This window comes from Physeter macrocephalus, chromosome 4 (genome assembly GCF_002837175.3).
Source record: "Physeter macrocephalus isolate SW-GA chromosome 4, ASM283717v5, whole genome shotgun sequence".
Lineage (NCBI taxonomy): Eukaryota > Metazoa > Chordata > Mammalia > Artiodactyla > Physeteridae > Physeter > Physeter macrocephalus.
In genome coordinates, this window is record NC_041217.1 from 141,417,880 (window position 1) to 141,445,563 (window position 27,684).

Here is a 27,684-nt window from a genome sequence, read left to right on the forward strand (position 1 = left end):
AGTATAGATATACTGTATATATGGTTTGGGTTTTTTTTTAAGTTTTATTCATAAATTAGTGTCCTGTTGTTTATTTTTTACTCTGTATTTATATGAAACAGATACAAATATATTCATGTTTCATAGATTTACCTGTTTAGTTGTACAACTGACTTGTGTTGCTAAAATGAATTATTTTATTCTTTTTTTTTTTTTTTTTTTTTTGCGGTGTGCGGGCCTCTCACTGTTGTAGCCTCTCTTGTTGCGGAGCACAGGCTCCAGACGCGCAGGCTCAGCGGCCATGGCTCACGGGTCTAGCCTCTCCGTGGCATGTGGGATCTTCCCGGACCGGGGCACGAACCCGTGTCCCCTGCATCGGCAGGCGAACTCTCAACCACTGCGCCACCAGGGAAGCCCCTGAATTATTTTATTCTTAAATATAGCTGAGAATTTTTATGTATTTGTTTAAATTTTATTTCCACTACCGCCTGTAGCACTTCACGGAATATGGAGGAATGGGGACAAATTTATCATTTTCTTTAACTTGTGTGATTTCTAGAAAATAGGACACTTTCCTTGAAATTTATTTTTATTTTTCTTATTTTTTTGAAATTTATTTTAAAATAAAGCCAAGATCCCAGTTCAAGGATCCCTTCATTCCTGGATGAGGAACCTTGGATGTGGCTTGCTTTGGTATTTTTCTAAAACAGACCTTGGCAACGCATTACAGTAGTCTTGTTCACTTTATCCTTGCCATTTTCTAATTGCTGCTATCCTCTTTTGTTGTTGATGACACAGGTGAGCAAGTAGAGCATGATCATGGAAAGTAGAGCGTAACTAGGAGGGCATCTGCAAATGTCTTTAGTCACTCACTTGATGAGATGGCATTTGATAGTAACTGAGGTTGTGCACTAATTCAGGAGAGGATTTTCCCAAAGGGCTACCTTAAGATTAAAAGAAAGTTATCCTAGTTTAGTGGAAGACACTGTTTGCTAAGAGAACCTGCTGCTGCCCTAGTCAAGGGTGGGCAGGAGGTGGGGGTAGGGAGGGAGATGTACATCTGTTGCCTTTACTTAGTCTCAGGATAAGCAAGTCTGTACCAAAATAAAATAGCCAAGTTAAAAAAAAAATAGCCAAGTATATTTGGATATTGAAATTTTTGTGAAAACGCATTACAGTGGTGGTAGTCTTACCAGGTAATTTTACAGTGAAGTTTGATTCTTATTCTTGTTCACGTGTATGTTTGCATCTGTTCATTTTGATTTTGTGCAGTTTACTAAGTTTGCTTACTGAAAAAGAAGACCTTTGTGTGTGTGGATTAATGTTGGAATTTTTTTTAGAGAAGATCGTTTTCATATTTAGATGAGACATGGAGAAACATTAATTACAATTAATTTTAATATGGACATCTATCCAGCTTAAAATATATCACTAATGTGAGGTAGTTTCTCAGTAACCTTTCGCTTAAGGCCTGTGCTTTGTGTTACTATGTGGATTTTTACTATAGCTAAGAAGTGAGGTTGGGAAATTTGAGTGAATGTGTTTGCTCTTTGGAAGAGAAAGGGCAAGAATGAGTAAATATTATATTGGCTTGTTTATCCCCTTTCCTCTTGCATAAACTTTTCTTCTAGGGATGCGTTTAAAGTGATTCTCTAAAAATGCAAGTTTTGAAATCTGTTTCATTTTATTAAAGGAAACCAGCATCAATCCCACTATTGGTAGTTCGTACATAAAAATTCAGTTACATCGGAATATTTTTATATTGGTATGAAACCATGAGAGGTATGTGATACTTAAAAAACTGCAAACTTGACATTTTATGATTATAAAGGTAATATGGGTCCCTAGTAATCATGTAAAATAAAGAAAAATATAAAAAGAAAGAAACCCTACAATTTCACGTTCCAGGGAGAGCCATTGTTAACATTTTGCTATATTTTCTATGAATGTATATAAATGGCTTTATATTTATTTACTATTATACTGTATATGCCTTTGTATTCAACTTTTAATTTTTATTATTTTTTATTTTTTGGCTGCGTTGGGTCCTTGTTGCTGCGTGCGGGCTTTCTCTAGTTATGGCGAGTGGGGGCAACTCTTCGTTGCAGTGCACAGGCTTCTCCTGCGGTGGCTTCTCTTGTTGCGGAGCACGGGCTCTAGGTGTGAGGGCTTCAGTAGTTGCCACGGGCCCTAGAGTGTGCAGGCTTCAGTAGTCGTGGCTCGCGGGCTCTAGAGCGCAGGCTCCGTAGTTGTGGTGCACGGGCTTAGTTGCTCCACAGCATGTGGGATCTTCCCGGACCAGGGATCGAACCCATGTCACCTGCCTTGGCAGACGGATTCTTAACCACTGTGCCACCAGGGAAGTCCCTGTATTGAACTTTTAAAAGTTAGCATTATGTCCTAGACATTTTCTTACATTACGTGACCCTTTTAAGGCAAATTTTATTTTTCTTAATTGTACTTACAATGTAAGTAGAGACATCATAATTACATCCATTTATAAAGACTAGGTATTATTAGTGATGTGAAGTCCAAGATTTTTCTTCGGGGTTTGGGAGAGGGTAGGAAATTAGAATATTTGAAGATGGGAATAAGTAACATATTTTTCCTATTCCTATTAAGCATTTCTTAAAAAATGCTTTTTGAATCAGTATATCATTATATATACCCCATATAATAATTTTATGAACAGAGTATTGACAGTGGATTGTTTTCCCAAATATAAAATTACTTTAGATCTGCAGGTGGCATGCTTTCAAAATATTTTATAATTGAATTATGAGAATTTTTCAAACCACTGTAGTTTTTCAAGCTACTGCGTTAAAGTGAAGCTGTTACTATGCCTTCCTGAAGAGTAAGAATAGAATAGAATATAAATGTAAAAAAAGAAATTCATAAGTTTAAAATCATGAGAAAGATATATGCCACAGTGACATGCTAAATCAGTAAAGATTATTTCCATATAATGGAAATTTTATTATTTAAAAAATTTTTTTTAACTTTTTGGCTGCGCCACGTGGGATGTGGGATCTTAATTCCCCGACTAGGAGTTGAACCCGGGTCCCCTGCATTGGAAGTATGGAGTCTTAACCACTGGACCGCCAGGGAAGTCCCTGGAAATTTTAAATGTCAAATCAGTCTTGGTCTATTGACTGTACAAATATTGAATCAGTATAGAAATTTAGATATTATTTTAATTTAACAAAATGCATTTATTATAGGTCAGAGGCTAGTTTTAATATTTTGCTATAGTTTAAATGTAGAGTGAAGCTTTCCCATAGTATGTTGAAAGAACATAAAGCCCTTTGTGTCAGCCTCAGGCACGTTTCCCACTAGTTTCTGCCAGATACTAGAATCCTTGTGATAGTTACGAATCATTGCCTAATTAATTGTCTGGAATGTGTGAGGTATTGTACTAGATTGTGGAACCTTTAAGAAAGATGAGGCATTGGCTCTGTCCTTCAGCAGGTTATTATTTAGAGGTAACTATAATACAGTGTAGTAAGGGTCATAATAGAGGTTAGGTACAAACTGCTGTAAGAGCACAGGTAAAGGAACTTCAAGGTGGGTCAGAGGATATTAAATTTGGCTGGGCCTTGAAGAATGAAAAGTGAGCTTCCAGATAGCAATGGTGGGGAAGGGCATTCAAGGCAGAGCAGATGGTGTAGGCAAGGCACACGGACATTGAAGTCTGTTGGAGAAAGAAGAGGGTCTATTGAGGATGGGGCACAGGTGACCATGAAGAAAAGAGGGTAGTAAAAGAGGAAGGATAATGAGGGGCCCAGAATTGAAGGTTCTAAGGTATCTTGTAGCTTGTTTTACTTTATCCTATAGATACGAGGGAGCCATTGTATATTTTTGAAATAGCAGAGTGATTAAAGAAATCTCCTTTGCAATGAGTTATTTTTTTAAGAAAGTTAGACATTTGGAATAGGAAGAAACAAAGGCAAAAAAAATTATGAATCAGGAGAGGGACAATGAAAACTAGCATGTGTCTATTGAGAGCCAATGTGAGGTGCATATCTAAAGGTGTATCTCCATTTTAAGTGTGGATCGGTTAACAGTGTAAGCAAGGTTAAAAATTTAGGCATGCTGCTAAATTAATAATAAAGTACTAGCAGAGCTCACCATTATGAATCTGTAATCACCTAGACTCATGGAATGTTAGCCCAAGAAGAGTCTTTCATTGATCATCCATTGTGTTGGCTCTTTTAAGGGAATTTTTTAAGGAAAGCAGCATGGTAGTAGTTGCACTTCTAAATTAATCAGTTGGTTGAGAAAATATAAGTTAAAAAGCAGTTATTAAAAACATTGTTCAGTGTCTTATTTAATCACAGAAGCATCTGCATATATTTGAAAAATAGTGGCACATGTGTGAAACATTTAGTCTACAGTGTGTAGCATAGCATATAGCAGAGCTCAGACTCTGGAACGAGAAATGAGAACCTACTGTATTGCACAGGGAACTCTACTCAATGCTCTGTGGTGACCTAAATGAGAAGGAAATAAAAAAAAAGAGGGGATATGTGTATATGTATAGCTGATTTACTTTGCTGTACAGTATAAACTAACACAATATTGTAAAGCAACTATACTCCAATAAAAATTTTTTAAAAACCTAGTTTGAATTTATCACTTGCTTAATTGTATCTTTGAACAAGTTACTTGCTCATCTGTGCCTCAGTTTTCTCATGTGTAAAATATGAATAATAGTATCTACCTCATAGATTTGTCATATGGGGTGTAAATGAGTGTAACAGTACCTAGCACAATGTAAGGGCCATTGAAAATGTTTGCTATCATGATGAAGATGCCATCTTGTATAAGTCATGCAATCATTCACAGACCTTCTGATAAGTTTTTCTTCTATTTTCTTAGATTCTTATTCTGATGAATGATCATTGGGGTCTTTGAATAGTATGTTATTTAAAGGATATTGTTACTTTTAGAAACTTGTGTTCACAATTTTACTTCACTCTCTTCGAGATCTCTGCCCACCTCGTGCAGACACATGCCTTAGGAGTTATCAATCCATTCTTCTTTCTCACCTGTGGTTCCTGGAGACAAGTCCTAATTCCCTATGGAATCCTTTGTATATAATGAATTAACCTCTCTCCTGTGCAGTGGTACTAGTAATTTACCATTCTTCAGAGAATTGGGAAAATAGTCATTCAAATGATCTTCTCTGGTTCAAATGAGGAACCCCCATTGTCAGAGGATATGTAAATTTGGACATCTTGGCTGCTGTGTTTCATGGTGGTAATGATAATGGCAAGGTTGCATTCATCTGTCTCTCAACTCTCCCTTGTACAGAGATTTCCCATTGTATTTTTTGTAAATCTCTGTATCCGTTTTTTTTTTTAATAAATTTATTTATTTATTATTTTTGGCTGTGTTGGGTCTTTGTTGCTGCATGCGGGCTTTCTCTAATTGTGGCGAGCAGGGGCTACTCTTTGTTGCAGTGCGCTGGCTTCTCTTGTTGCGGAGCACAGGCTCTAGGCGCACGGGCTTCAGTAGTTGTGGCGCGTGGGCTCTAGAGTGCAGGCTCGGTAGTTGTGGTGCACGGGCTTAGTTGCTCCGCGGCATGTGGGATCTTCCTGGACCAGGGCTCGAACCTGTGTACCCTGCATTGGCAGGCGGATTCTTAACCACTGAGCCACCAGGGAAGCCCCTAATCTCTGTATCCTTTATCATTAAGCATAAGGTCTAGCACATAGATGAATAAATGAACATGTCATTTTCAAAATGGTTTATCTTTTTTTGTTTTAAGAAATTCTTTCCTACACTGAGATCTGTATTTTCTTCTGCACATTTTACAGTTTTGTCTTTCACATTAGGTCTGTAATATACCTGGAATTAATTTTTCTGTTTGGTATGATTTAGAGACTTATAATTTTTTTCTTCTTGCCATACGGGTATGCCCAGCATCATTTACTGAATAGTTAGTTCTCTTTTCCTCCGGTCAATTTTAATGTCATGCCTTCTCATCATTTTTTCTATATATACCTAGATCTGTGTCTAAGTTCTCTTTTATCTTCCTTTGATCTATTTGTCTATCCTTGCATCAAACCAAGCTGTCTTAGTTATTTTAGCTTTCCAGTAATTCATAATATCTTATAGGGTAAGTCCTTTTTACGTTTTATAATGCTGTTTTTGGTGTTTTTCTTTGTTCTTCCAAATATGTTTTAGAATATGTTCTTCCAAAGCTTTTCAGGTTCCTTGGAAAATCTTGTTAGGATTTTTATTGGAGTGTATAAATTAGGAGAGAATTAACATCTTTATTATGTTACTCATCACTCACTAAATAGTAATGAAGTACCTCTTGTATACTGGGAACTGGGAATATAGCAGTGAACAAAATTCGCAAATATCCCTGGACTCATGGAGCTTGCATTCTAGTAGAAGGAAATATGTTCTATTACTCATAGTAGCCAAAACTAGGATCAGTCTACATGTCCATCAAATGTATATCCATACAATGGAATACTACTCAGCAATAAAAAGGAACAAACTACGTATACATGCAGTAACATGGATGAATCTCAAAATATACCGGGTAGGGCTTCCCTGGTGGCGCAGTGGTTGCGAGTCCGCCTGCCGATGCAGGGGACACGGGTTTGTGCCGCGGTCCGAGAGGATCCCACATGCCGCGGAGCAGCTGGGCCCGTGAGCCATGGCCGCTGAGCCTGTGCTTCCGGAGCCTGTCCTCCGCAACGGGAGAGGCCACAGCAGTGAGAGGCCCGCATACCACACACACAAAAAAAAAACAATAAAAAAATATACTGGGTATAAGAATACAGTAGGGCTTCCCTGGTGGCGCAGTGGTTGCGAGTCTGCCTGCCGATGCAGGGGACACGGGTTCGTGCCCCGGTCCGGGAAGATCCCACATGCCGCGGAGTGGCTGGGCCCGTGAGCCATGGCCGCTGAGCCTGCGCGTCCGGAGCTTGTGCTCCGCAACGGGAGAGGCCACAACAGTGAGAGGCCCGCATACTGAAAAAAAAAAAAAAAAAATACAGTAGACTACAAAACAAAAAAGGAAGAATACAGTAGACTATACATTACCATAGACTACATATTATATGATTCTATTTATAGGAAATGTCTATAAGAGGTAAAATTATAGCAACAGAAAGCAGGTCACTGGTTGCATGGGGCTTGAAATGGGAATGAGAATTGACTCCTAAATGGTATGAAGGAACTTTTTAGATTGTGGAAGTGTTATAAAACTGAATTGTGGTGATCATTGCACAACTGTGTATATTTACTAAAACTCACTGAATGGTATACTTACAAGGGGCAACTTTTTTTTTTTTTTTTGTGGTATGCGGGCCTCCCTCTGCTGCGGCCTCTCCCGTTGCGGAGCACAGGCTCCGGACGCGCAGGCCCAGTGGCCATGGCTCATGGGCCCAGCAGCTCCGCGGCACGCGGGGTCCTCCCAGACCGGGGCGCGAACCCGGTTCCCCTGCATCGGCAGGCGGACGCGCAACCACTGCGCCACCAGGGAAGCCCAAGGGGCAACTTTTATGGTTGTATCGGGGCGCGAACCCGGTTCCCCTGCATCGGCAGGCGGACGCGCAACCACTGCGCCACCAGGGAAGCCCAAGGGGCAACTTTTATGGTTGTATAAATTATATCTCATAAAGCTATTTAATTATTTTATGCCAACTCAGATGTAACTTGAAAACATGCTAAGTCGCAAAGAAGCCAGTCACAAAAAGACACGTCGTATGAGTCCATTCATATAAAATATCTAGAACAGACAAAGCTATAGAGATAAAAAGTAGATTGGTGGTTGCCTAGGGCTGGGGTGATTGGGAGGGAAATAGGGAGTGACTTGCTAATGGGTATGGGGTTTCTTTTTGCAGTGACAAAAATGTTCTAAAATTGTTGTGGTCATGGTTCCACAACTCTGTAAATATACTAAAAACCATTGACTTGTACACTTTAAATGGGTGAATTGTATGGTATGTGAATTATCTCAATAAAGCTCTTCTAGAAAATAAATAAAATTATATGCTGTAAATGAAGGAGAATCAGTGGAGGGAGATGGTGGTGGGTGGTGGTGAGGAATGCCTCACTGAGAAGTTAACAGTTGAGCAAAGACTTCAAAGAAATGGGGGATTGAGGCATGTGGATACTTGGGGGAAAAACTTTCTAGGAAGAGGGGATCATCAGTGAAAGATCCTGAGAAGGGAGCATATCTGACATGTTTGAGAAGCAGCAGTAAGGCCAGTGTGGCTGAAATAGAGTGGCAAGGGAGAGAGCAGTAGGAAATGAAGCTGGGAGATGGGATCACGTGGGGCCATTTTAAAGACTTGGGTTTTTACAGTAAGGGAGATGGGGAGTCAGTGCAGAGTTTTGCATAGAGGAGTGACATCATCTGACGTAGGTGTTGAACAGTGGCTGCTGTGCTAAAAATAAACTGAAAGGTAGCATGCGTGGAAGAAGAGAAACCAATTAGAAGGCAGCAGTCTAGGAGAGAGAGAAGAGTGACTGGGACCAAGGTTGAAGAAAAACGTGGCCAGTTTTTAAAGTATATTTTGAAGGAAGGAGCAAAAAATTTGCTGACAGATTGGAGATGAGATGTGAGAGAAAGAGAAGAGTCAAAGAAGATGCTATATTTTTTGGCCAGAGAAACTGAGAGGGAGGAAGATGGAGGATAAAGCAGATGGGGTGGGGGAGATGCCAGGAGTTCTGTTTTTGATATGTTAGAGAAGCCCATCAGACATCCAAGGATGGATTTGAGTAAGCGAATTGAATTTCTAAATCTGGAATCTAGGAAAGAAGTCCTCAAGTAAAGATTGTATTTAAAGCTATGAATCCTCCAATCCATCAACACACTATACTTAAGAAGATGAGACTTTACTTTCCCTTAAGATAGGCTTTTATAAATTGTTAACCTTCTCCTGCCTCCAAAGATAATAAATACGTTAATTTTCCTGTATTTCAGGATCTTCAAGATGAAGTTCAAAGGGAGAATACGAATCTGCAAAAACTGCAGGCCCAGAAACAGCAAGTACAGGAACTCCTTGAAGGGCTGGATGAGCAGAAAGCTCAGCTGGAGGAGCAACTGCAGGAAGTCAGAAAGAAGTGTGCTGAGGAGGCCCAGCTGGTAAAGTCTGGCGGTTTACTGCTGCCTGTGTCTATAGCTTAGTTGCTTTTGCTGGCTTAAGATGGAAACATTCTCTGCTTCTTGTTGCTTTTATTGTTAGGTGGCAGTCTAGTCAACATGAAGTTCAGGGAATTGAAGGAGATGAGGCATGTTTCATCCAGAAATTACAGGGGAAATAGGATGCTTCATATTTTTTTTTTCCAAATTTTAGTTGGAGGTATGGTACCTATGCCTTCCACTCTCCTCTGTCAGTCCCCTGATTGCCCTTTTCTACAAAAAATACATCAAAAAACCACCAAAATAGTAAACTAAACAAATAAGCATAATGCATTATGGAATATTTTCATGACATTTCTTTTTTTAATCCCCCTTTCTTCTCATTCACCTCCATGTTATAGATCTCATCCCTGAAAGCTGAATTAACTAGTCAAGAATCACAGATCTCTACTTATGAAGAAGAGCTGGCCAAAGCTAGGGAAGAGCTGAGTCGCCTACAGCAAGAAACAGCAGAATTGGAGGAGAGTGTGGAGTCAGGGAAGGCCCAGCTGGGACCTCTTCAGCAGCACCTGCAAGATTCACAGCAGGAAATAAGTTCAGTAAGTCTTTGTGGCAGTGAAAAATACACTCAAGTGGGCACTCACATACCTTTTTAGTAAATAATATTTTCTCGATCTGCTTCTTCTCCCTCTGCCTAGTTTATTTTTCATTTTCAGTCATTTTATATGAATAGGCTTCTTGTCACCTGTCATAAGTTAAAACTGTCATGTATCTTGTACATCTTATGGTTATTACTGGAGTCTGGTTGAGTGTGCAGGATTTGTAGTTAGATGGTTTAGTTTTAAATGCTGGCTCTGCCACTTACTGCCTCAATCTTCTCAGTATCAGATTCCTCATCTTTAAAATTGGAGGACTGGGGGGACTTACCTGGTGGCGCAGTGGTTAAGAATCCACCTGCCAACGCAGGGAACACAGGTTTGAGCCCTGGTCCGGGAAGATCCACATGCCGCGGAGCAAATAAGCCCATGTGCCGCAACTACTGAGCCTGCGCTCTAGAGCCCGCGAGCCACAACTACTGAGCACACATGCCACAACTACTGAAACCCACGTGCCTAGAGCCCCAGCTCCACAGCAAGAGAAGCCACTGCAATGAGAAGCCCGTGCACCGCAACGAAGAGTAACCCCCACTCGCCACAACTAGAGAAAGCCCACGCACAGCAATGAAGACCCAACGCAGCCAAAAATAAATTTATTAAAAAAAAAAATTAGAGAATTGGGAATTCCCTGGTGGTCGAGTGGTTAGGACTCTGCCCTTTCACTGCCGAGGGCCCAGGTTTAACCCCTGGTCGGGGAACTAAGATATCCCATAAGCTGTGTGGCATGGCCAAATTTTAAAAAATAACTAAAATTGGAGAATTAACAGTACTCCTCTACCTCCTAGAGCTGCTTGTAAAGTTTCAATGAGGCAAAACCAGTGAGACATTTGAGCACAGTGTTTGGTAAATAAGTGCTCAGTATGTGTTGCTTATTTTTATAAATAATAACCCAGTGCCTTCCCTTTTGGGATTCTTATCTTAAAATCAGTTTTGCTCATTTAGAGACCTGTATTTTTTGTAATTAGGAAATTGTTCTTTATATAGATAAATATGCAGTGTTATGGTAGGTCCAGAACACAGATCCTTCGCTATGCTATTTCTTGACTTCCCTAAATGGAGAATAATATTTTATAGAATGATGGCAAGATGGTTAGATGTGCATAGAGATAATGTAGCACATTCCTTTCATTTTGAATTTGAACAAACTGAAGCCAAGGAAGGTTAAGTAACTTGCCTGTGGTTACATAGCCTTCAAAAGAGCCACAGCCTAAAATTCAGATCTTCTAAAACCTGGTCAGTTAATTATTATACATAATGAAGTCCTTCCCCTTGACATGCTTCCCTCCCGCCTCTTGTCTGGCAGGTGAATACCTGCTCACTCATCTTGCAAGACATAGCTTAACCTCTTATTTCTTTGTGGCGTTTTCTGAACCCTGCCTTTATTGGACATTGTACTTCTGTTATAGCAGTCATAACATTTCCCCCTGCACATTTGTTTATGTGTCTATCTCCCTCAGTAGATGGAGCTTTTTGGTCTAGAAACATACATTTTTATCCTAACATTTAGCACAGTTCTTGTCCCAGTGTAGGTACTCAATAAACAGGTAGGAAACCCAAAAGAAAGTCATCCTAGTGGGAATGATACCAGATAAATGGGCAGTCTTTAAAATAGTTTTCTTTGAGTTTTTAAAAAAACTGTTGTTTAAAGTATAATTTATAGACCATAAAATTAACCAGTTTTTTCAGTGCTCTTTCTACTCTGCCACCAAACACCACGACAGTCTCTGTCATTGGAAATCGAAATGAACAGGGTGCACTGGGCAGTGTTTCCCTTTCTTTTTTCCTTCAATAATAACAAACACGATTGCACAGTCACTCATAGAATGTTCGTTACTCTCCCCACCCCACAACATCCTGATTTTTAGTTTAAACTGTTAGCTTGAAGCATTAGGCATTTCAACAATTAAAAAAAAAAATTCTCTTTCCAGTATACCTTCAATTTTTTATTTCTTATAAATATTCATTTGAATATTTCCATTTGTGGTGGAAGTTTGCTGATTTACTGGAAGTTGATTCTGTTCCCCGGAAATGTCACTTGGGTGGCCCTGCTGGGCTAAAATGCGAAGTCCAAGTGCCAATTTTTGAACCCAGAGTTCTGTGTAAGATCCAAAAAACAATTAACCAGTTTTAAGGATCCAAGTCAATGATTTTCAGTAAATTTAGAGTTGCTCAAACATCCCAATCCAGTTTTAGAACATTTCCATCACTCCCAAAAGATCCTTGTGTCCATTTATAGTCAGTCCCCACTCTTAACCCCTAGGTAACTACTAATCTATGTTTTTCTTCTATAAATTTGCCTTTTCTGAACGTTTCATATAGAGAAAATCAAGCACTGTGTGGTCTTTCTCATGTGGTTTCTTTCACTTAGCATAATGTTTTTGAGGCTCATCCATGTTGTAGCATGTAACAACATTACAGTCCATTGTATAAGGTATTTTGTTTATCCATTCGTCAATTAATGGGCATTTGGATCCTTTCCACTTGTTGACTATTACAAATAATGCTGCTTTGAATTTTGTATTTGCATACAATTCTTTGTGTGGACATATGTCTTCACTTCTCTTGGATATGAAAGTTGTTTATATTGTAAAGTTATGTTAAACTTTTTTTTTTAACTTTAAATTGCCAAACTTTTCCAAAGTGGCTGTACCATTTTATGCTCCCTCTAGCAGTGTATGAGGGTTCCAGTTTCTCCACATTCTTACCAACACTTATTGTCTTTTTGATTATAGTCATTCCTGTAGATGTAAAGTGGTACTTCATAGTTTTTAATTTGTAATTCTCTTATGACTAGAGATGTTGATCATCTTTTCATGTGCTTATTAGCCATTTGTATATCCTTCTGGATGAAACATCTGTTTAAGTCTCTTGCCCATTTTTTAAAAATGGGTTCTTCTTATTATTAAATTATAAGAGTTTTAAAAAATGTATATGTATTCTGGAGATAAGCCCTTTATCAGGTAGTTAGTTGATTTGCAAATAGTTTCTCCCAGTCTCTGGCTTGTCTTTTCATTTTCTTTTCTTTGACTTTTTTGAAAGAGGATTTCTTTCAAAGGAAGGAGCATAAATGAGAAAAGTAGAAAGGACTCCGGATATTATAAGTTATCAGAGAGAAAATAAAACAATGTTTTTGAGCATGGAAAATAGTTTCAGCAGGCTGTACTACCAAGTGTACCAGAATATATTTGGTATCTGTGAAAGGAATTAGATCCTTGTGTCTGATCTCCAAACCTTAAGAATAAACATACCAAACTGTTACACTTGACTCAGTGACTATATGTCTTTCCACAGAGGGCCTATAAAAAAGAAGTTGCTCTCGAAAGCTTAACTATAGCTTTTCTGGGAAAAGAAATAACTAAAGAAAAATTTTCTGACTTGCTGAATTTTTATTTTTACTTCTTACCTTGTATTTGCAAGAAAACAAAGAACCTTTGACCTTAACTCTATGTAACTTACTTATACAATATATACTATTTATCCAAGTATTTCTGGCACTCTAAATGTTTATTGTACTTTTCTTGCACAATTTGCAAAGAGCTTGTGTTAGTTGTTTGATTTTTTTTTTTTTTTTTTTTTTTCCCGTATCCTCTTAAGTTTACGTAGAGAGTAAGGCTTAGTGACAGGTGCATGGGAGAACCAGACACAGGAAAGCCTAGTTGTGTTCACGATTCTCTTGATTATCTCAGAAATAACTATAAGGAACAAACTCTCCTAAATAGAACTTTCTGATAGGCAAGTATTTCACCCTACTGTTTCATCTGTATGATGGCTATTATTTTAGTATTAATGTTTTAAATTTTAAACTGCAAGGTAGTAGTGGGCATTAAAATTGATTTAATGGTCATGATAAATTTTTTTAATGAAATAAGGGAGAACAGGAAATATCAGCATGCATTACACGCAGTAAGGATAAGTATTACTTCGTGGAACTTGTTTTACCACTGTATGTGCGTGTGTGTGTGTATAATTATATATATGATGTATGCATCTATATGTGTGTGTTTATGTATATAAATACACACAGAGAGACATGTTCACACATATATTTTTACTGGGTCAGGGAATCTATTTCTTTCTATGGATTAAAGTAAAAGTAAGTTTATAAGCCACTGCTCTGTAACACTAGAAATATACAAGGCCTATGCTGTGTAATAATAAATATGTAGTATTTTTGGATTGTTGGTTTAAATCCTAGATACAATGCAGTTTGGTAGATATGTACATATATGCTTACTGATGCCCACTGTTTAAATTTATAAGCATAATAGTTGCGTTTTTCAGTGAACATATATTAAGCACTTACAGTATGCATCATTGTGCTAGATGTTGGAGATACGAAGTTGATAACAAAAATTGTGGTCTCTACCCTCAGGCTCAAGTCTTTAACTTTTTAAAAATAGAGTGAATTAGTGGAAAAGGAACAGGAAAATTTAATTGCTATAATAGTGAGAAATGCAGTGTGCCAGGCACTTTTACACACATTGTCCATCTTTTGCATAGGCCTTTACATTTTACAGAGTTCTTTCAAATCTATCTTTTGCTCCACTTAACAGTCATCTATGGAGATGACTGTTCTTACTACCTTTATGGATTAGGAAATGGAGGCTTGGAGAGGTTACTTTGACTAAGATCACCTAACTAGAAGGTGATAGAGCTAGATTTACATCTGTCTCCCAGTCCAGATGTTCTTTTCCCATGTTATGACCCTGAAAACACCTTTGGTAAATTACAGATTCCAAATTGAGCAACTTAAAAACCTTATGGGGAATGTTAGGGGAATAAGATTAGGGAACAGAGCCTTGATTTACAAAATGTCAATAAGTAATTTTTATATTTGCTAAAAACAAAAAATACAACATGCTAATAAAGAGGACTCCAATATAATTAAAATATATATTTTTTTGTGAAAATGGGTGCTATTCAGTAAAATTCCATTTATTATTCTTTTTCACTAGAAGCATTTTTTGATTCTGCTATCTCAGTTTCTTTGAGGTATATGTAAATTTGTTTTTATTGTAGACGTTGGTATAAATAAGCATTTTTTCCTTCCTCTGGTGCCCCACATTTTTCTTTTTATATATATTACAATTTATTGCATACCACTTTTTATCCCACTGTTGTCCCAGGTGTATAAAGTCACTTGGCTATTGAGATTTTAAAAAGTCCTTTATTTAACCTGTTTGGCATACCTTAGATTTAGAGACTACTTCCTAGGGCTCGAGCCCATTAGTAAGTAATGCCAGAGGATAGGACACTAGCTTATTTCACCTTTGTCTTCACTTCTCTTCTTCCCAATAGGAGTATGGATGGCTCCAAAGTCTTGTGTACTCTCCCTCAACTTCCTTTCTCTCTCCTAAAGCTTCATCACAAAATCTTCTCTTGCTCTGCCACTGTGCTATCTTTTTCCTAGTACCCTGACCTTTTTTCTAATTATATTCTAAAGGACTGCCAATTTGCAGATATGTGAATTAAAATTCTTAGAGCGTCAGAAGATGTACAAAAAGCAAATCCATATATATTGGAATTTCAAGAGGAGAACTTGCTGGGATGGATTACTAAGTCATGCTGCATTCCTTAATGGAAGCAAATTTATCCTTGACCAAGTCTAAGCATATAGTTATTTTTACATTACATGTCTTTCTATTAATAAATTCTGTTTTGTATTTCTACTTTGTGTTGACAGATGCAAATGAAACTGATGGAAATGAAAGAGCTGGAAAACCATAATAATCAATTAAATTGGTGCAGTAGTCCACACAACATTCTTGTGAATGGCGCTACAGATTATTGCAGTCTCAGCACCAGCAGCAGTGAAACAGCCAATCTTAATGAGCACACTGAAGGCCAGAGCAACCTAGAGTCTGAGTCCATACACCAGGAGTCTCCAGTGAGTCTAATAGTTCCTTAAATTTCATAATCAACTTCAGAAAAAAAAATTGATTCAGATCGAAGTTTTGTTGACATCATACCTAATGTAAATATGTGGCCTTTCCTCATCTGAGACAGTTGAGAGGCGGAGAATGGGTTTTAACAGTTTTAACTAGTGTAAAAATATAATTTTAACTGATCTATTGTTATAGAGCATGTTTTCAGAATAGTAGTTCTGTAGATAGTAACTTTTAAAAATAGTTTTTAAGTACTCTTGCCCAAAGCTGAAAGTAATTCTTTATTTCATAACATTGAGGACATTTATTTACTGGGTTTTTTGGAGAACACCAACTAATGCAAGAGTGCTGCTGTTATGTATGAGAGCTACAGAGACAAAAGACCTTTAACCCCGTCTTCAAGCTGCACACAGTGTAGTCATGTAACACTGTGTTAAAAGGCTGTGATAAAGTCAGCATAGGATATTCAGGTAGGACAGCTTGGAGGAGGCTCAGAGAAGATGTCATAGGGAAGCTTTACAAGTGGCCATTGAAGTGAGAAGGGGTTAAGCAACAGAGAAGGTGGTACGTTCCTAGCAGAGGAAACAGCATTAGTATAGGTATGAAATGGGAGAAAACATGCTGCACAGGATCATGAGAAGTTTTTGGAGGATATTTTGTGATGGTGGGGAATGTATTGGTAGGAGATGAGGCTCTCTCCTAGGGGGTTACCTGCATTACCTCTGGTACTTTTTATCAAGATAGAGATGTCTGTGCCCCACTTCAAACTTGTTGAACTAGAGTTTCTGGGTTGGAGCCAGGTACATATATTTTAAAAACAAATTCCGTGGGTGATTATGATGTATACCTAGATAAAAATGACCACTTGTAGGTCAGAAAGGACCAGAGAGTAAGAAGTTTGGATTCATCTTGAAGCACTGGGGAATTCATCTTATTACAGTGAGTAGCTATTGAAGAATTTTTAAGCAAGAAGTGACAGGATTGAGTTTACCTTTTAAAAAATGTGGATAGGGAATTCCCTGTTGGTCCAGTGGTTAGGACTCGGCACTTTCACTGCCGTGGCCCAGGTTCAAGTCCAGGTCAGGGAACTAAGATCCTGTAAGCCGTGCGGTGCAGCCAAAAAAAAAAAGTGGATAATAGATTGAAGAGTAGGACTGGACACATAGCCATATGGTAAGAGACCGTTGGAATGGTCTGTGTGAGAATTGTTTTAACCTAGACTTAACCAGTAACAGGAGGGATGATGATGAGAAGAATACAAATTTGAGAGATATTAAGGATGTAAAATTAACAGACTTAATATTATTTAGACAGTGCAGTCTTGGATATATTATACAATATTTTTTTAAGCACAAAATGGAGATTACTAGGTTATCCTTCAAAGACATAGGGTGGTATGAAATGGAGATTGCCCTTTGCACTTCTTAGATCAGAAATTTAGATCCAGAAAACAATGGGAAGCCATTGAAGGACTTTTAACCAGAGTCATGATCAGATTCACATTTTATATCTATTGCTTTGGCTACCATAAGAAGGTAGATGGGAAGGACACATATTGGAGGCAGAAGGCAGTTGGAAGGTTATTACTACAGTAACACGGACCAGAAATGATGGTACTGTAAATGAATGATAGTAACAGTGAGGATGGAGAAGAAAGGAAGGATTTAAGAAAGAGATAGGAGGTAGACTCAGCAAGACTTGGAATATAGCTGGGGGATGACCAAAGGGAAGTAGTTAAGAAAGACCTGAAGTTTTCTGACCTTGAGTGGCTTTGATGCTTGGTAATATACCATTTTCTTAAGAAAGACTATGGGAGAAGTCATTCACTGAATATGTTCTGCTTGTCTTAAAATATTTTAGTAATTTTTGACTATTCTTTGTCAGTTTCCCCTGCCAAGTAGAAAATACATTGTAAGTCTATGAAGAATTAATATTTTGTAGGCAAGAAGTAGTCCTGAAATACCGCCTTCTGGTGTGACTGATGAAAACGAAGTGGTGACTACAGTTGTTAAGGAAAAAGTTTGTCCTGAATTTAATAGTGACAGACATTCAAAAGAGGTAAAAATAATTTTATAAGTAAATGTTTTTATCATTGTCTTCCCAAGATGGGCTGTACACTATTTTAGGCTAAGGAAAGAGAAAAATGTGTTAAGTGGACTTTATGACCACAAAAATATTTGTTATGTTACCATCAGTTGATTTTTCAAACATGTTATTTTATTTTTAAATGTTACCTTTTAAAACTTCGGTTTCTAAAACTTTTTTTTTAATTTAAAATTATTTTTAGGAAGATCCATTTAATGTAGAATCAAGTTCACTGACAAATCCAGTTGCAGATTCAAACTTGGATTTTTTCCAGTCTGATCCTTTTGTTGGCAGTAAGTACTCTTACATTTATATTATAGATTTACCAAAAGGGGTTTTAGTACATAAGCTGTATAGGAATTTGGGCTTTAGTTTTGAGAGCCTACTAGTTATAACAAAAGTAGAAGGGAGAGTGAGGTTTTATATAGTCAGATTTTAGTATTTGTCCCCTTCAGGCAACTAAGTCCTGGAACTAATAAGCCTTTGCTTATGTCTCAGGGACCCCTAATTAGGAGTATGTTTCTTCTTCAGAATAGGAGCCCAAAGAAAGAGAGGAGATTGGGCACTCTTAAGTCAACTGGCAATTATTTACCAAAAGTGCCAACACCATGCTTTTAAAAGAGTGGAAATTGTAGTAGTTAGTAGCCCGATCGGCACCCTTAAGGCACGTTAAGGGTGCCTACAGTCTTACTGAAGAAATATGAGTTTAATAAATTAAAATGTTTGATGTCATTGTAAACTACGTTAAATACCATTTGTGTCAGAGTTCTTTTTGCTTTTTACTTATTTCCAAACTCACCTTGTGAAACTGATAGGTCAGTTTTAAAGATGGAAAACTGAGGTACATAAGTGGAATAATTTGTTTAGAGTCACGGCAGAAATGAGCCTAGAAATTAGAACTCTTTTTAAAAAAACTTCTTTATTGATAAAATGTTAAAAGATATATAAATTGAGCATTTAAAGTATACAATTAAATTGTTTGAGTACATTCACAGAGTTGTATAATCCTCACTAAAATCTAATTTTGGAACATTTTTTATCACCCCATAGAGCAGCTCCATACCCATTATAAGTCACTTCCCATTCCCCTATCCCCCAGTTTTAGGCAACCACTAGTCTACTTTCTGTCTCTGTAGATGTGCATACTTATGGAATTACACAATACATGTTTATGTCTGGCTTCTTTCATTTAGCCTGATATTTTCAAGGGTTACTCATGTTGTAGTATGTTTCAATATTTCATTTCTTTTTATCGAATATTATTACATTAGATGGATATACCATGTTTTACTTATTCATTGGTTGATGGACATTTGGGTTGTTTCCACTTTTTTGGCTCTTTTGAATAATGCTATTTTGAACATTTATATACAACTTTTTGTGTGGATATATGTTTACATTTCTCTGGGGTAGATATCAGATCATAGTACTCTATTTAATCATTTGAGGGACTGCCAAACTGTTTTCCAAAGTGTCTGTACCATTATACATTCCCACCAGTATTGTATGTGGGTTGCAGTTTCTCCATATCTTTGCCAACACTTGTCACAGTCTATCCTTTTGATTATAGCCATTGTAGTGAGTGTGAAATGGTATCTTATTTGGGTTTGATTTGTATTTCCTAATGACTAACATTGTTGAACATCTCTCTTTGTGGTTATTCACCATCCATATATCTTCTTTGGAGAAACATTTATTCAGATCATTTGCCCTTTTTTAGATTGGGTTGTTTGTCTTTTTATTGTTGATTTGTAAGAGTTCTTTACATATTCTGAATAAAAATCCCTTATCAAGCATATGCTTTGCAACTATTTTCTTGTGTTCAGTGTTGTCTTAATTTTGATGAAGTCTCACTTACCTATTTAAAAAATTTTTTTCACTTGTGCTTTTGATTTCATATCTAAGGTCCAAAGTCATGAAGATTTACTTTTTCTGCTAAGAGCTTTATAGTTTTAGCTGTTATATTTAGGTATTTGATCCATTTTGAGTTAATTTTGTATATGGTGTGAGATAGGGGTCCAACTTTAGTCTTTTGCATGTGGATATTCAGTGTCCCAGCACCATTTGTTGAAAAGACAATTCTTTAACCCCATTGAATCGTCTTGGAACTCTTGTCAAAAATCAAATGACAATAAATGTGTAAGGATTTATTTCTAGACTCTTCAATTCTATAAGCACTTTTTTTTTTTTTTTTTTTACCTCAGTGAAACTTAGTGTCTTTGTGTCTAAAGTGTTGACGGTAATACCTATCCAGTAATCCATTGAAAAGTAGAGATTTTATTAGTAAAATTCTTGCTGTCATGCCTGTCTTTTCCCCTCCATCTGTAACCTGACCTTGTGGTCAAGAGGTAAGTATAGTTGGCTCTAATTCAGATTTGCCTCTTTTATGAGGTGTATTGATGTTCTGCCCTTACTTATTACTTTTTAAAAATATTTCCTAAAGGTGGATGGCATTCATTGTTTTATCTACTTTGAGGTAGAGTTAATGAAACAAACTTTGCTTTAAGAAACTTTGCTTTTGTTTTAAAGTTACCCTTTAAGTAATGGTTCCACAACAGTGAATATTGTGATTTTGATTTCTGCTTATTTATTTTATCACAGATGATCCTTTCAAGGATGATCCTTTTGGGAAAACTGGTTAGTATATCATTGAGGTCCTTCTTAGCTTTAATTTGATTCTACTTAATTATAAGCTTATGTTATATTTAGGAATGAGATCTCACAGTTGGGTAGTTATAGGAAATGGACTTCCTTTTTATTCAGTTTTAAAATTGACCCAAGCCCTCACTAAGATGTTGTATGTGCCTGGCATTTTCAGAGAAAAATTGGTAGACACTTGTGAATTTGCTTAGTAAACTGTTAGCTGTACTTTATAAAAAAAGATATTAGTGCTTGTACTTTGATGCCTTTAATAGTATTTACACTGATTTCTCCTTATTAGCCAAAGATTAAATAAACAAAATGATCTACATTACTACAGGGTTTAGAACTTTTGTTTTCCTAAGATTAAAGCCTATTTGAATGAATGGGGGAAGAGTAAAGATCTTAAAGAATTACTAAGTGTTAAGCTTTTTAAGATATTCTTTCTCTGGGATTTTTGCATTAGAATAAAGCAAATCTTGTGTACCATTTAGTTATGCTTCCCAAAGCTGTTCCAAACTATTGGCTATTACCCTTGAGCTCAGAGGGAGAAATACATTTAGAAGTTTTTGTTGTTTCTTTAGTTATGATAGCATAGAATAAGGGTCTCAAAATGGGATCACTTGATATTATATGCTAATTAAAAAATAAGTTTATTAGGTGAAAGACTCTGTCTTTTATCAAAACCACAAAGGAAACTGATTCTGTCCCCACCCCCAAAATTGAAATCATCAGTTTAGAGGAATTATTTAATCCTAGCATATAGGCAACATTTGTGTAGTAAGTGTTGGAATTACTGATATGCTTTGAATGAGTGATGAACAAGTAGGAAAGAATGTTAATTAAAGCTATTTAACTAGATGCAGCTGCCTATACTTTTTTCTGACAAAGTAAGTAGTCAAAATATAAAGTACCTAACTTAGTTTCTACAGGAGTTCAAAATGCCTTTTAATTAAGTCAGTTGTCCTGCCTTTGGTGACAGGAAATTTAGAGTAACAATTTTGTAATCTCTCATATTTGTGTTGTATTTTCTTAGATCCATTTGGAGGTGATCCTTTCAAAGGTTCAGATCCATTTGCATCTGACTGTTTCTTCAAGCAATCTGCTACTGATCCTTTTGCCACTTCAAGTACTGACCCTTTCAGTGCAGCCAGCAATAGCAGTAATACATCGGTAAGTAGGAGGGTTAAAAAATGTTAAATGGATAACAGATGTTCTGAAAGAGTTTCTTTTTTTCTTTTTTAAGAGCAGACAGTTTATTGAGCAGAAAACTAGTGAAATAACAAGACCATTAATCATTGCTAGATAGTAAATTCCTTGAGGGTAGGAACTATATCTTATAAAACATTTAGCACACATGCCCTGCCTGTACTGTGGTTAAGTGGTCAATAAATATATGTTAACTTCGGTTTAATGGTCAGAGAAGAAGTAGGGAAAGAGACAAATGTAGAAAAAAAATGATAAAAACAATTTACCTATAAAGTCATACACGATTTGAGTCATCTTTCAAATCCGAAGGATATAAATAATTCAGTACTCTAGACAAGAAAATTATTTGCCAAACTGCAACTAACTCCTGGGAATGAGAATCAGACACCTTCCTGGTAAATCCTATTCCTTCCACATGGCAATATCAGGCATATACGTTACAAGTGAAGAACTAATTGGCCAAGTCTATTTTGTCTTTAAGAGAATGGGTACACAGTGGATCTTTTGGATTCTGTCTGCAAATGAGTTTCTTGAAATACACAGTGATGAAAGAATCCTCTTCTAGATTACTTCTGATGGACCATATAAAAATTTCAGTCTCGGGCTTCCCTGGTGGCGCAGTGGTTGAGAGTCCGCCTGCCAATGCAGGAGAGACATGGGTTCGTGCCCCGGTCTGGGAAGATCCCACATGCCGCGGAGCGGCTAGGCTCGTGAGCCATGGCTGCTGAGCCTGCGCGTCCGGAGCCTGTGCTCCGCAACGGGAGAGGCCACAACAGTGAGAGGCCTGCGTACCGCAAATAAATAAATAAATAAATAAATTTCAGTCTCATCGAACCCATCTAGTTTTTGGTTCAGACTGGTATTTCACACCTTGATCACCCATTGGAATTGACTAGAATAACTCATGTCATACAAATATCAAGTCCACCCTTCAAAGGACCAAATTTTATCCCATTGGGGATATTAAAAATAAATGATTAAAAATCCATAAGCCAGTGTTCAGTAAAGCTTTTTAAAAATGTTTGGTATGCATTATTGAAATAATGAAATCAATTTAAAAGGAACAGCATTGATTTAAAAAAAATAAAATCATTTCTGTTATTTTATAGACATATCTGGAGTGTTATTCTTGTAAAGAAGTATTAATTCCCACTAAATGTCAGACTCTCTTGATAACATATACATAGAACAACAATTACTATTTAATAACCATGAACTATGATCCCAGTACTTCTGTGTGCTTCACAGTCATAATTTCTAATCTTCACATCAATCTTGCAAAGTAGGTGTTGGTGTCCCTGTTTTAATAATAAGGGCACCGGGACTCAGAAAAATTAACTAAGTTCAGACAACTAAGTGCTTTATCATCTGGAGGCTTTGAAAACAAAACCTTTATGTTATGGATATTTAAACACATGCAAAATAGAGTAACATAGTGAAATATTTTAACTTCCATGTATCTATCACCCAATTGCAATAATTATGAATGGTTTTGGAGGGCTTTTTAATTGCTTTTTTTCATGTTTGTTTGGTTTGTTTTAAAGTTTTTATTTGAAGGCTTATTTTTTGAGGCAGGATATTTCACATCTGTCAGTAAACCAGACCTAGAAAGGGAACAGTTGATTGACAGGCATGTGAAGCAAAAATTTTGTCTTTTAATACTCTTAGATTAAGAAAACTTCCTTAAAAGAGTAATTGATTCTTTTAAAGATAATAGACTTTGGTGTTCTTGAATTACTTCCTTACTGTATTCTAATACAGTATTCAGTACTGTATTTATTCAGCTACTTGGCCAGCAACTGTTTTTTTCCACTGATGTAAAACTAAGCAAATGCCTCTGTAACTAAATATTTGTGGTTTCCACAGGCTACTGGATACTCTGTTTTCCTACAACACTTAGTTTGCAGTGTGGGCCCATTTGCCAAATTTTTCTCAAATTGGCTGCAACCTGAATTCTTTTCCTCTCACCTTATTTTAGCCTCTCATTATCCACTCTTATTGTTTAAAGAGCAAGAAAGCCAAAGCAGCTCTTCCTCATTTAAAAATAAACAAGTTTCTTTTGTTCCTCTTCCCTGGTGAAACTTTTCTACCATTCATTCTACTTACTTTTTCCCTTTTCTCTCCAGGTTTTGAAAGCAAAAATGCCCTTGCTGACAGCTCTTAATTTCTCCATTCAAAACTAAACTAAACACCAAATTGGCAATATAACAATAATTACTTTTATCTAATCTCTTCTATGCTCCAGGCATGGTGCTAAATTCTTTTCATGTGTTACCTCATTTAAGCATCACAGTAATCCTATGAGGCTCATGTTTCATCCTCATTTTAAAGATAAAGATCAATAAATGAGAGGTTAAGTGTAAGTTAGTAAGTGATACAACTAAATTCAGACCGTGGTCTATCTGACCAAAATCTAAGGTCTTCACCACTGTAGTCTAAAATTTAAACTCGTTTCTTCCTAGCTACAAACCCCTGTTTTTTGTCATCTTCCTTCTTTTCAAATGGGCCTCTGTTAATGCCTCCAGACATGAATCTCTCCCCACAAATCTTTCCTATTCCTTTAAGGATGGTCTCTGTTCTCAGAGGGACATAATTTTAAAAACCAAACCAAAAAAACAAGTGCCATTTCCTACTATTCTAGCTAGTGTATGCTAGCTACTGTGTACGTGCTAAGTCATACTGTGAAATGAGGGAGTGGATGGCTGATGCAGAAGAGAGAATTTCAGTGATAAATTAGGTGACTTTGTAGGAGGATTTTGGAACGTTAATTCTATAAATTTATGCCATCTGTATTTTAGTCATGAAAATTACTTTTGTGTACTAAATTGCCTAATTATCAAACTGAACATAACATAAAGAGTTTTGTGGCCACTAATTCCCTCATGGGCTGCACAGTCCATCCTGTTCCCCTTGCTGTCCCAGTGGCCTTTTAGGTTGGTTGCACAGCGTATGATAAAGGAATAGAAATAAAACCTGACGCACAGGTAGGCATACTTTTTCTGTTTCTCTCTGTGACGGTACATAAAATCTGCAAGCTATTGTTAAAAATCAGGGCTGTTAGTTTTTCCTTCTCTCAAAGTTTAGAGAAGCAGTAATAGTTGGTGACTTTAATTATCGTGTCTGTGACTGTCTCTCACACTGGCATTTTAGCTATTGTATTAGGAACCATGGAGAGTTACTTTGCTATACAGACCAACTTGATATTTTTCCCCCTTGATTGCTATTTATTCATTCAGCAGATAATCAGAGTATATAAGGTAGTGTGTTCATTTTATAAAAATGTAAGTTAAGATAAGCATCAGTTAAAATAGTACTATCTTTTTCAGTTCTGAAAACATCACTAGTATTTACTTCTTTCTGCTAGTAGTTTTGTTTTAATGGGTCATGTTTTATAAAAAGAGAATATACTCTAAGTCCCAGTTAGCATTGCTTCTCTCTTTTCAAATACATATTTTACTTGAGCTCTCCAATATCCTTTGACATTCAATTGTTAATACCCAATTTCTTGATGATTAGAAATAGATCCTGTAATACAGATTACATTGCTAATCATGAGTCAGAGTAGGAGATAAATATTCCAAAACTCTTTTCATGCCCCTTTTATCTAACTGTATGCCAAGGCTTTTGGTTGGCCTCTTAAAAAGAGCCTGATGCCAGAAAATTAGTTCAGTTATCTTCTTAAATATACATTTTGTTTGACTATGATTTAAAAACAAAGTAAAGTAGGAAGACAGTTCAATAGTTAGAATCCCTGGCTTCTGGTGAAGTCCTCACTCTTTGTAGCCTCTCACCCTTGCCATTTGGTCCAGATTTTTACATGGCTTATTATTGAAAGCAGCTGAATTTTTTTAGCAGAAAGCTCTCTCCCTCGCTCAAGTTCTCTCTCTCTGCCTCCCCCTCTCTTTCTGTCTCACACATTAACATTAGAGGAAGCTGAGTAAAGGGCATATGAGAAGTCTCTGTATTATTAGGGATGGGATTGTGATTGGAGAGGGGCACATGCAGACTTTTGAGATGTTAGCAGTTTCCTGGGAGGTGATTGCATAGGTGTTCACTTGATACTTATTTATTAAACTGTACATAATGTTCCGTACATTTTTCTGAATGTATGTTATGTTTCACAGTAAAAGATTAGAAAATGACATGTATCATTTCAGTTTAACAAATTTGCAAATCAGTAGGGGTAAACATTTGCTCCTAATTGATTTAGAGTTTGTAAAGAATATTTTCTTTGGTGTGGCAGTGAGGTCTCAGCTCTGAAATGTTGCCTCTCTGAGTCATGACTTGTGTAATTTGTTTAGGTGGAAACATTAGAGCACAATGATCCTTTTGCTCCTGGTGGGACGGCTGTGGTTGCAGCCAGCGATTTGGGTAAGGAGATAATTTATCAGTCTCTTTCAACAGTAAACACCACTCTCTCTTTAAGCATCTTTCTTTTCGTGTCCAAATATATTCACCCGGTTTACCTATTTATGGTGTTAAAATTATCGCATAGCTATATCCTGTTGCATTCTACCAATAATAAGAATGGTGTTTTTGTATCACTTTCTACTTATCATTCATTATCTCATTTATTGTTCTTATTAAACAGCTTAATATGTACTCTAGCCAATGTCAGTAAGACCAATAAAAACCCTTTTTGCTTTATAAAAGGCAGCGTTGCTTGGCAGTTTCAAACTCAGCATTGATTCTTATGGATCTTTACCTAAATTTAAAAATTAGTGGCTTCCCATAGGTACTGATATTACCTTTACAAATAGTACATAGGTCCTGTTAATAAGACAGAGAAGAACTAAATGTTATTCTGGTACCCAGTTTTCATGCTTTATTTATGGAATCTAATTTTCCATTTATCCTTTTTTTTCTTTTTTTTTTTACTTGTATATTTATTTATTAACATCTTTATTGGAGTATAATTGCTTTACAGTAGTGTGTTAGTTTCTGCTGTATAACAAAGTGAAGCAGCTATACATATACATATATCCCCATATCTCCTTCCTCTTGGGTCTCCCTCCCACCCTCCCTATCCCACCACTCTAGGTGGCCACAAAGCACCGATCTGATCTCCCTGTGCTATGTGGCTGCTTCCCACTAGCTATCTATTTTACATTTTGTAGTGTATATATGTCAGTTCTACTTCTCTCACTTTGTCCCAGCTTACCCTTCCCCCTCCCCGTATCCTGAAGTCCATTCTCTATGGCTGTGTCTTTATTCCTGTCCTCCCCCTAGGTTTTTCAGGACCTTTTATTTTTTTTTCTAGATTCCATATATATGTGTTAGCATACAGTATTTGTCTTTTTTTTTCTGACTTACTTCACTCTGTATGACAGACTCTAGGTCCCTCCACCTCACTACAAATAACTCAATTTCATTGATTTTCATGGCTGAGTAATATTCCATTGTATATATGTGCCACACCTTCTTTATCCATTCATCTATTGATGGACACTTAGGTTGCTTCCATGTCCTGGCTATTGTAAACAGAGCTGCAGTGAACATTGTGGTATATGACTCTTTTTGAATTATGGTTTTCTCATGGTATATGCCCAGTAGTGGGATTGCTGGGTCGTATGGTAATTCTACTTTTAGTTTTTTAAAGAACCTCCATACTGTTCTCCATAGTGGCTGTATCAATTTACATTCCCAACAACAGTGTAAGAGGGTTCCCTTTTCTCCACACCCTCTCCAGCATTTATTGTTTGTGGACTTTTTGATGATGGCCATTCTGACTGGTGTGAGGTGATACCTCAATGCAATTTTGATTTGCATTTCACTAATGATTATTGATGTTGAGCATCCTTTCATGTGTTTGCTGGCGATCTGTATATCTTCTTTGGAGAAATGTCTATTTAGGTCTTCTGCCCATTTTTGGATTTGGTTGTTTGTTCTTTTGATATTGAGCTGCATGAGCTCCTTGTACATTTTGAAGATTAATCCTTTGTCCATTGATTTGTTTGCAAACATTTCCTCCCATTCTGAGTGTTGTTTTTTCATCTTGCTTATGGTTTCTTTTGCCATGCAAAAGCTTTTAAGTTTCATTAGGTCCCATTTGTTTATATTTGTTTTTATTTCCATTTCTCTAGGAGGTGGGTCAAAAAGGATCTTGCTGTGATTTATGTCA

General features: G+C 36.9%; 1 protein-coding gene across 3 annotated transcripts in view; it reads left to right on the plus strand.

The window, feature by feature from the left end:
* The window catches only part of EPS15 (epidermal growth factor receptor pathway substrate 15), a 181,413-nt gene that overhangs the window by 116,611 nt on the left and 37,118 nt on the right, over positions 1-27,684 (plus strand). For all 3 annotated transcript variants that reach the window (XM_028489404.2, XM_028489405.2, XM_024119749.3), the window contains 8 exons: positions 8,930-9,091; positions 9,490-9,687; positions 15,428-15,631; positions 17,571-17,687; positions 17,917-18,007; positions 20,316-20,351; positions 21,391-21,527; positions 25,865-25,934. In XM_028489404.2, coding sequence (XP_028345205.1) covers positions 8,930-9,091; positions 9,490-9,687; positions 15,428-15,631; positions 17,571-17,687; positions 17,917-18,007; positions 20,316-20,351; positions 21,391-21,527; positions 25,865-25,934 — 1,015 coding nt within the window. The remainder of the gene's footprint in view (positions 1-8,929; positions 9,092-9,489; positions 9,688-15,427; positions 15,632-17,570; positions 17,688-17,916; positions 18,008-20,315; positions 20,352-21,390; positions 21,528-25,864; positions 25,935-27,684) is intronic.